The sequence below is a fragment of the Branchiostoma floridae genome, chromosome 2 (assembly GCF_000003815.2).
Source record: "Branchiostoma floridae strain S238N-H82 chromosome 2, Bfl_VNyyK, whole genome shotgun sequence".
Taxonomy (NCBI): Eukaryota; Metazoa; Chordata; class Leptocardii; order Amphioxiformes; family Branchiostomatidae; genus Branchiostoma; species Branchiostoma floridae.
In genome coordinates, this window is record NC_049980.1 from 30541689 (window position 1) to 30552064 (window position 10376).

Below are 10376 nucleotides of genomic sequence, written 5' to 3' on the forward strand. Positions count from 1 at the left end.
AACATTTACATAAAATAAAGAAGTAGTACATCAAACTACAAGCATTGAAACGTTTCTCATCACGCCCCATTCCAATCAAACAGGAGTTTGAGAAACGTTACGATTTCGCATTTTTACATCTGCTTCGAGATCTACAACTTTTTAGAACTGCCTCCTATTTTACGCATATGTATGGCGGTATTAATTTTACTTTGGGGGGCAAAGTAGCAAGGCCATATGAAATCAACACTTGTGCTTCCCACATGGCAAGAAAATAGATATCAGATTGTCATTTGATCAACTTTAATTCAACTCAAAGGTTAAAGTCTGAAGTATATATTTAACTTTATAAAATAGACGCGTGTAGACATGATCAATTTTTTTTACACGGCAGCACCCTTTCTCACCTTTCCCACGTCCCGGGTGACATGCTACGTTAGCTTGTCTGTAACCTCTGAACGTGCCGAAAGGAAGGCGTAATGCCCCTTAGGGTGGGTTCACACGTGCGTATATATTCAAGTCCGTATGAGGTCCATATAGAAGTATTAGCATCTACCAGGCTCCACAGGTTGCTGTAAAAATTGAAATTGGATAAATATAGCCAGAGTTAGCTGGTAGCAAACCGTACTTCTCGGACAGCTAACTCCCCTGGCATGTTATGTGTCTATATTTGTGCAGTTTCTACAATATATCAGCGACCTGTGAAGCCTGGTAGGCAAAGAATTCCAAACAGACCACATACGGACTTGAGACTCAGTGTATACGCACGTGTGAACCTGGCTTTACATTAGGGGTATGCGCAAACAAAGAAAATGACAACATGTCAATGAAGCACAAAAAGGCAATTAACTTGCCATGTCCTATACCCCAGAGATCGCATATAAAGATGCAGTTGCCTTGAACCTTCATTCCCATATGTGTGATTATCTTTAGGACAGGTGTATTATTTATAACCACATGCAGCGGACTCATTTATAATTCAACATGGCACCTTAACAAAGGGACTCAAGAGTGATGACTGAGACTAAGCTGCAGGGATCGCCAATTGAGCATCCAACTGTTGCAAACTAATTGGTAAATTATAGGGACTGTCATGTTATATTTATGGCAAACGAAAGGGCTGGTGACACAATGTAAATGGTTCAGTTCATATTTCTTGTGTTTCATCAACTTTTTTCTCCTGTTCGCTTTTAATTTCTGTTAAGTATTACAGCCATTCTGGAAATAAAGAAATTGTTCCATTTGTTCTTCATCTAATACCAAACGAGTGATGACTTTGATCATAAAATAATGTTGTTTGTATCAGACATTTAAAAAACACTTTTCAGCTCAAATACTCTAAAAATTTTAGGCCCAAATTGTGCAGATAAACCATACAATAACCAGTATAGCTTTCGTATAACCTGATCTTTTAAATATGCACAAAAAGTGCAGTACTAGTGTTCTGTTTAACTGGTGGCAAATCACATTAGCTGTGAAAACTGAGTGTTACATTCCGGTTATACAAAGTGTTGAAGAACATGTTTTGTAATCTTAGATGGCAAGCTTACAAAATTACCAAAACATGAGAACAAAACAAATTACTAAACACGTTGACTGTGGAAAAAAGTCTGGCATTTTATAGCATGGGGCATGCAGCCATTCTCCCTATTCTTTGGGCTTAACTAGAGAACAACTGAACATCTCCATAGCATGTTTCACCATTGACTTGAAAAGTAACTTTCTTAAGTGTTTGCTCTAACCTTGTTTTCAGGGTGTGAATAGGCCGATGTAAAGCGGAGCCCCCCAGGTCGCCCAAGTGGTGCAATATTTCACTCACCTATGACCTTTGTCCCGACCTTACATCGGGGCTTAAACCACGGACAAAAGAAGATGAAAACTAGCTGGAAGGACTTGTGTTTCCAAGGGGGCAATGACAACAGTTCTCCCTCAACAACGTTATTCATCAACAGAAATGCGTTACTTAGATTATACAGTTACTGTAGCTAATAAGCTTTCTTTGAAAATCCTCTATGTACTCGTTCATAGCATCATGAAGTGTATTGCATGGTGGGGTATCACTGGTCATAATGCAAGCCGGCATATGTGTATAGCCTGACAATGATAAGTGTTAAGTGTTGATCTGAAATGTCACTGCAAAATTTGTCACTATCTGTTGTGTTAACTTGTAACATTATGTTTGATACATTGTGTAGCACATATTTTTGAGGAACAGTAGACCTCCAGACATTTTCAAAATTGCAAAACAGAGACTAATAGAGTAGAGGATGAAAAAGAGCAGCAATGCTCAAATCAAATATCATCTGAGTGTATTATTGAATGCACAGTGGCACCTGGTCTTAAAAGAAAGGTTGCTTGAAGTACAGAGTGATTGTTTTTGCATAGAACAATTTTCCACATGCATAGAACAGACAGTTGGGACATTTCTAACATACAAAGCATGGCAAAGTACATTTATAGCTCGTTTATTTATTTAGATAAACAAAAAATAACAGCACACAAAAGGACCACAGGGGTTAAGTGAAGCAATTCACAAAGACGTTTTATTGCACCCAGGTCACGAGTGTAAAAAAACAACAGATGGTAAAATGTTTCTGATTCCTAACCAATTTGTCAACAGGTTGTCTGCAGCGAACCATGCATGACTTACAATGAGCGATGAAGGCATCTATGTGGGTCCGAGGCCACAGACGACGGCCCAGGCTGTCCAGTATTCTCCATCACAAGTGCCTGCTGCCCTTCCTGTCAGGCACCATAGTGGGCATCGCGCTGTCGACCATATTCATCCTCCTCCCCTTCCCGACTTACCTCATTTCACTGCTGGCGGGGATTGATGGGCAGAGTGCAGACATCACAGACTCAGGTAAGATATCAAAGTGACTGTTCAAATGTTGTCAAGGTAGTTTTGTGGTTAGGGTTGTTGACAGAGAGTCTAAAGCTATTTCCTAGAGCACCCTGCCCAAACTGCTTAGGGTGCCATGATCTAACTAGAGTAGAGGCAATATATGCAGTGCCACTCTCTCCTGTCATTATAATGAAGACTTTAACAAAACATTGAAACTGGTAAATCGTTGTGTTTCAGGCATCATCCTTCTGACCCTTTATTGATGTTGACAGGGAGTCTATATATAGTTGTACCCTTGGGAAAGACACTTCTCACCTTTTTTCTCCCTCCACTTAGATGAAGATGGCTACATAGAATCGGTTAGGGACTTGCTTAGAGATTGAATGTGTCCTGTGTTTGAGAAGAGCAACAACATGATCACACTAGTACTAAAGAACCACCACACTTATCAGTCAGAATCCATCCTGGTGTGAGAGGGACATTCTGTACAGTTCAACCTACTGCAGCTACTGTCCTTGGTGCTGAAGAACAACATCACTTCACTTGTCTCTCCTGAAAAAAAATAATGTTTGGTGTTTTGCAAGAGTAGGATTAAGATCTTTATTCATTTGCATGTTCCTGCCCACATGGGCTAAATGCAGTGATTCAATAGTATTGCATGGGATACTAAATACTAGATACTATTACAGGTAGTGCTACAATCAAACAATTGGATAAAAATTATCTAGAGCTATGCAGAAAGAATTTTAAGAAAGCTATTAAGAAAGAATACAGTACAGGTTCCTGGTGCTATGGCCAAGTGTAAAAATGTTTTCCTTGCATTCCTGAAACTTTGGCTTCAGCTGTCCGTTATGCATGATATATCTGTTACCTGATTTTGGCTCCCTGCAGGGATTTCAGGTGAGCTGACGGTACGCCAGCCCCTGTATGTAGGAGTGATGACTGCAGGAAAGTTTCTCCACACCAGGGCAACGGCATGCAATAATACATGGGGACGGCAGGTCTCAAAGGTAGGTTTTGTTTGATACAGGTGTTTCTGACCAGGTGATAACTTGGTTATCACATGGGCTTCTACTGTTATCACACTGGCTTTCATTGATTTATTGAAATGGACTTTGAGTGTGCCTTCGAGGGTAAGGCTATCCAGATGGTTTAACACACCCCAATGTTCCAACAACCCCTAACCCTAACTCTTCCCTAACCCTAACACTAACCCTAACTCTAACCTAACTCTAACCCAGCCCTGCCACCCTAACCCTAACCCAAACCCTAACCCCTAGAACCTAACCCAAGCCCAACCCTAAACCTAACTATAACACCTAGACCCTAACCCTATGATAGTTGTGTTAGAACATAGGTTCTGCAGTTAAAGAACTTATCTTGATGTACAATCATGTATAATGTACATGTTCCAACACACAAACACAAACCCTAACCCCTAGACCCTAACCCTATCATAAATGTGTTAGAACATAAAGTCTTCGGTTTAAGAACTTATCTTGACATACCCTCATGTATCCTGTACAGGTGGAATTTTTCTCCCAGCACGGCAGCTGGGAAGATGACCGCCTTCCCGTCGTCTCGCTCCCCGGGGTGTCGGACGATGTGTACCCCCCACAGGGCAAGGCCTTCCGGATGCTGCAATACATGTGCCAGACCCACGGGCAGCAGTACGACTGGTTCATGCGCGCAGACGACGACTCCTACATACATGTGGACAGGCTGAAGCAATTCCTGGGGAAGATAGACAGTAGCAAGAAGGTGAGGAGGAGAGTTTGTTAGTCTGGATTATGCTTGATATTACTCATATTTGCCATATACTTTATAGATTTTACACATGTATGAAGTACAATGTATAAATTGCACAATTCAGCACCTTCTGCTGTGTAGAAGTAGCTGCAATGTATTTTATTGTTCACTGACTGAACCAATAAACCAATCTTATATTATATACATTTTGAATTATATATCTGTATATATTGTTGATTTTGCTGTATTTTTTATGTTGCTTTATGCAAATGGAAGGGGGCAATGTAGAGGTGACCATCCACCTGTTACTAACTTAAAAGGAATATGGGTATTTTAATTCTTGCACTCTGAAGGTCTGGGGTTGCTTTATGCAAATGGAAGGGGGCAATGTAGAGGTGACCATCCACCTGTTACTAACTTAAAAGGAATATGGGTATTTTAATTCTTGCACTCTGAAGGTCTGGGGTTTGAACTGACCAGGTCAAGTAGAAACCTTGACAAATTGAAATTGTACAGACCCATTTTGCCCTCCACCAGAACTTACTGAGAAATAGTACAGGAGTTGAACACACTAGTTACAGTAGTGGCATGTGGAGCCCAAAGGCTATAGAAACAGACATGGGCACCACCCCTATACATCAAAACATGTGGGAAGGATTTTGACACAGATTTAAACACAGATGTTAATGAATAAATCGGAGTAATTGGTAAGATCCCATGGACTGTCAGTCACTGTAAGTTAAATCAAGTATTGGTATTAAGGGCCTAATGCCAATAACCTTGTTACTGCCATAAGTTTGTTACAAAAACATTTGATATGCTTGCACTAGTTAGATATTAGACTAGATATTAGACTGATATAATGTTACTTTATTTGCTACAAATGATGACAAAATGTGGATTGTCAAAGTAATATTGTTTTAAGCAAAATGGGATAAAATAACTACTAGTACCCTCAACAAGCAACAAGGAAATAGCACTCTTGCTTTTTGGCAATGTTTCAAATATGAGGAAACAGAGAAAGCTAGGAATTCAAGCAGAAAACAGTTGCAGACCTGGTATGTGTTTTCTCTCCTTCATTTGTTTGTTATGAAATTAGTTTCATATTTCAAAGACTTTAACTCAACAGTGACAAAAGCTGTCAAAATACTGTTTTCACCGATCGGGCAACACGAGTCTTTGACACCAGCGCCTGAGACATTTCCACCTGTTTAAGTTCCCAAGCCTTTTCAGCCTTAAGTGGAAGGAATGGCAACTTCAGACCGAGCCATAACAAAGAGGAGAGTGTATGATTACCCAGAAGTGGACATGGTAGAGTGGGTTCCAATTAGTGCAGGTATCAGAGACTGCACTGTTTTTGTTGGGCTATGCTTCCTTGAAGAGGTGGTTACACTCAACCTTTCTTACATAATACTTAAAAACGTGTGAGAGACAATGGAGGGAAATGGTTCAAGTCAATGGAATGTTGTTATTCTTCATGTACACTCTTTGATTCATGAGCTTGAAAGTTTCACTGCAAAAAAAGTGATAAACCTAACACTGTGAAATTATCATCTTGACATAAAAACATGGCCTGAATATATTATCTAGTCAGATTTCTTGAAGAATAATGCTGCTCTTTGTAACCACTTAAATATTTCCAAGCAGGTTAATTTGATCCGAATGTCAACAATAATGGCAGACCAGCACTAGCTTTCTTATTTTTCACGAAAGATCTTATGTTCAAAGTTCTTATGTTGGGTGATTGGGTGCTAGGCCTACCTGTGGATCATCCTTAGGCCACACCAAAATTCCTGGTTCACAGAAATTTTCATGCAATATTTCTGCAAGTGTACTCATTCTCAGGGATTAAATCATGAAAATTGAGGGCTGGGAGGAAAAGTTGCATCTGACTCATGCCCTATAATTAGTTGTGCTAACTGAGGAACGTAGTACATACTATTAACTGATGATCAGAACCCGTTTTCAAGCTTATATTTCTTAAGAATCCAAGAACGAAGAAATCCACTCAGTGTGGCCCAATCAGTCTTTTGTATTACTCAGAATGAGGCCCTCTGTTTACCTGTTTGTACAGGTGGGCTGCTAATTGTTTACCAAGGCCATCTTACAAAACAAAACCCAGTACAACATCAGAGGGACATTCATAAGGGGGTTGTGTTTCCTGCATGTTGTTGACTGGAACAGCTACTGTTTTTAGAAATGACAGCTCAATTTCTTTGGACCAAAAGTATAACAGCCACTTAACATAACTTTCCCTGATGGTGGAGTGACACCCACTAAGAGCCTCTGTTGAGGGCTAATCTGTTACAAGTGCATCAAAAACACACACAAGGATTTGGTGTGCCAATATCTACATGTATGTGTCAACATTTGCCACTAAGGCCACTCCAATTTAATTTCTTGGTTCACGGATTTTTTCATAAAAAATATGGAGCGAGAGGGCGAAATAAAAATAAAAATTGTAAAATGGTTGGGGTAAAGGTAACGGCTAATCCAAAACACAAAGAAAAAAAGTTTTCAGCTTGAAAAAAGTACAAAAACACTATTATTGTACAGTAACAGCACCTGTACCCACACTTTAAGGAGCTTATAATATAAAGGCCAATTTGCTACACCAGAAAGTTGCTGAATGGCTTCATTAATGGTGAAAATTTGCTGAGTGGTAATTTTTATTTTTATTTTTTTTTCCAAAAAATAGGAGCGAGCGAATCCGTGAACCAAGAAATTAAATTGGTGTGGCCTAAGAACCATTTTTGGGGGGTATTTTTTTTTTACAAAGATTTACTGTAATTCTAAATGGCATTTGCATGTTATGTAGACAAAACCCATTCAATGTTAGAAAACATCACAGGCCTACATGTAGGAGATTAAGGACAGGTGTGTTCTGTCACCTGCCTGTACAGGTGTACATGGGGCAGCCAGGCTACGGCTTCCCCGAGGTGCGGAACAAGCTGGGTCTGAATGGGAGGAACTTCTGCATGGGAGGGCCGGGCGTCATCTTCAGTAGGGCTGCAATACAGGGTGAGTACATGCATGTACATATTACTAAATATAAAACACAATATGGTGTCATCATTTCAGGCTACACCCATTACAATTTCTGGGTTCACAAATTCTCAGTGTCCATTTTACAAATCGACGCCCGAATGGTCCTATTTTAGCGCTTCCAATTTGATATTTTTCATATTTTCTACATTTTAAAAGTTTAATATTCATTGTCAGTCTCATTGTTACGTACATATCAGCCTAGTTAAGATGTTGAGAAACCTTTGGTTACTAAAAATTTGGAGCAATGCACTGGGATCCCTAGTGTTTCTTTGAATTGTAACTTCTATTTTGCCCACTTAAGAAATTTCCTGCACAAGTCTGAGAACCAACAATGAATCAAATTTGTTTCCTGTGCAGCTCTGTGCCCCCATCTGGAGACATGTATGGAGGAGGTGATGTCTAGGGAAGAGGATGTGGAGATTGGGCGCTGTGTTACTAAACATCTTCACATACAGTGTACACGTGCATGGGAGGTAAGGGTCGCTGTGTTACCAACCATCTACACATACAGTGTACCCGGGCATGGGAGGTAAGGGTCGCTGTGTCACCAACCATCTACACATACAGTGTACATGGGCATGGGAGGTAAGGGTCGCTGTGTCACTAAACATCTACACATACAGTGTACCCAGGCATGGGAGGTAAGGGTCGCTGTGTCATCAACCATCTACACATACAGTGTACCCGGGCATGGGAGGTAAGGGTCGCTGTGTCACCAACCATCTACACATACAGTGTACCCGGGCATGGGAGGTAAGGGTCGCTGTGTCACCAACCATCCACACATACAGTGTACCTGGGCATGGGAGGTAAGGGTTGCTGTGTCACCAACCATCTATACATACAGTGTACCCGGGCATAGGAGGTAAGGGAGGATGTACTTAAACCTCAGTATAGGTAACCATTACTACATAAGGACCACCTTTCCATTGATACACAGTCTGAAAACTGTACAAGTGACTGCCTCTACATAAGGACCACCTGTGAGGCCAATGTAACCCCTTTTGGTGCTCCCTAAAATGACTTTTCCATAGACCCAAGCCTCTATGGTAACCACCTGTCCTCTTTGACCAGATTTGATTGGTCTCCTGAGTAAGGTCAAAGTGATGTTACAGGTGTTACAGGTACAGTTATGAAGCAGTAACAAGGAAAATCACCCTTTAAATAAAATGAAATTGTGCATCTACTACCATCACAGACTAATCAGCCCACTGTGACACTTTTCAGCTGACAGAGCTGTTCTACCATGCCTATGAGGAAGAGTTCAGCGAGGATAGACCTTTCACGGGAAACCTGCAGAAAAACAGGCACCTGGTGAAATCCCTGACCCTGCACCACATGAAGGACCCTCATGTCATGTACCAAGTGCACAGGCACTACACAAAATCTGCCATGAACACCACTGAACAGGTGATTTTCCCAACCTCTACATTTCTACTACAGTTCAGAATCCTTTGTGATAACACAATCAAAACATCTTTTTTTCTCAATCTATAACTTTTAATTCCAAGAAATAGCCAACTACATTGGAATGGCCCATATTTATTCTTAGCTTGAGTTGGAGTCACTGTTTATATATTGTCTGTACCTCATCACTTCATTTTTATTGATTGATTCTCTGCATGATTTCAATGAAATTCATTTGATGCTTGTTTCAGCACCAAGGACAGGGTGTACAATAACCATTGCACATTTTACAATATGCATTTTGCATTGATCAATCTGTCTATTGATGTGCCTAACAGTTAGAATATGCCATTATCAACTCCAGTTGGATCAAATTAACCCCATTGGTCAAATACCTCTAGTGGTGGACTTCAGGTCTTTGTCTCAGTTACTCACGAATGGTAGTGGATTAGGGCTGGGTACCGGTACAGCGTACCGGTACAAAACCGTTTTTTCTTATTGGACCGGTCCAGAAAAACCGGACCTGAAAAAATTAGGGGGACCGGATGTTGGACCGTTTAGAAAATAAACAGATTATTTTATCAGGCATTCACACATTTTGGCACTTGCAGGTGGAAGAAAATAACGAGTGAAGTAGAGTAGAGTTAATTTATAGTCATTTGTGTCAAGTTTCACAGCCAATCGCACAGGTGCAGTTAGCGTTGTAGGATTTGAAGACGCCAGTGTGAGTCAAATAGTCCACCAAACAGATTTCTTTGTAGTGAAATGGACCATTGGTATGAGTCATACTGAATCAGGTCCAGGTTCAGGTCCGGACCTGGACCTGATCCTCTGGACCTGAACCGGACCTGGACCTGAATTTTCTGTACCGGTACCCAGCCCTATAGTGGATGCTACATGAAATGTTTGACCATTTACAAAGTCTGACAAGTTTCTTGAGTAGCAAATGGGTACTGTGTCTTCTATAAATTAATTGTCTAACATTTATCCACCCACATGCCAATTTACAAGATCCAAAGTAACAAATCCAAGCAGAAGCTGGCAATATCTAGGCAGAAAAGATTCATTTCAAAAAGAGCCAGAGCTTAGAATAACATATTGCATCTGGGGTTTTTTTCCACACAGGAAATTGAGACACTACAGGAATCCCTCCACTCCATCAACAACATCCTGTCCCCCTCCCTGCACAAATCTGTCCCGTCCTTAGAACAAAACAGTCTCTTGCATGAGCTGCCCCTCCCCGTAGAGAGAGTGGACAGTCTCCCTTGGGTGTCATTCGATGCCACCCATGTGTTCTCATCTGAGGGTGTGGCCCAGGAGATGGGGGTACCATGGCAACAGGACCTCA

General features: G+C 40.8%; 1 protein-coding gene across 1 annotated transcript in view; it reads left to right on the forward strand.

Moving 5' to 3' along the window:
* Nucleotides 1-1999: 1999 nt before the first annotated feature.
* Nucleotides 2000-10376, forward strand: part of LOC118409697 (chondroitin sulfate synthase 1-like) — an 11341-nt gene continuing 2964 nt past the window's right edge. Inside the window, exons 1-8 of the mRNA XM_035810934.1 lie at nt 2000-2842; nt 3716-3834; nt 4352-4585; nt 7477-7594; nt 7979-8058; nt 8115-8150; nt 8849-9031; nt 10154-10376. The exon at nt 10154-10376 is cut by the window's right edge and continues 1 nt beyond it. Coding sequence (XP_035666827.1) covers nt 2638-2842; nt 3716-3834; nt 4352-4585; nt 7477-7594; nt 7979-8058; nt 8115-8150; nt 8849-9031; nt 10154-10376 — 1198 coding nt within the window. The 5' untranslated portion in view covers nt 2000-2637. The remainder of the gene's footprint in view (nt 2843-3715; nt 3835-4351; nt 4586-7476; nt 7595-7978; nt 8059-8114; nt 8151-8848; nt 9032-10153) is intronic.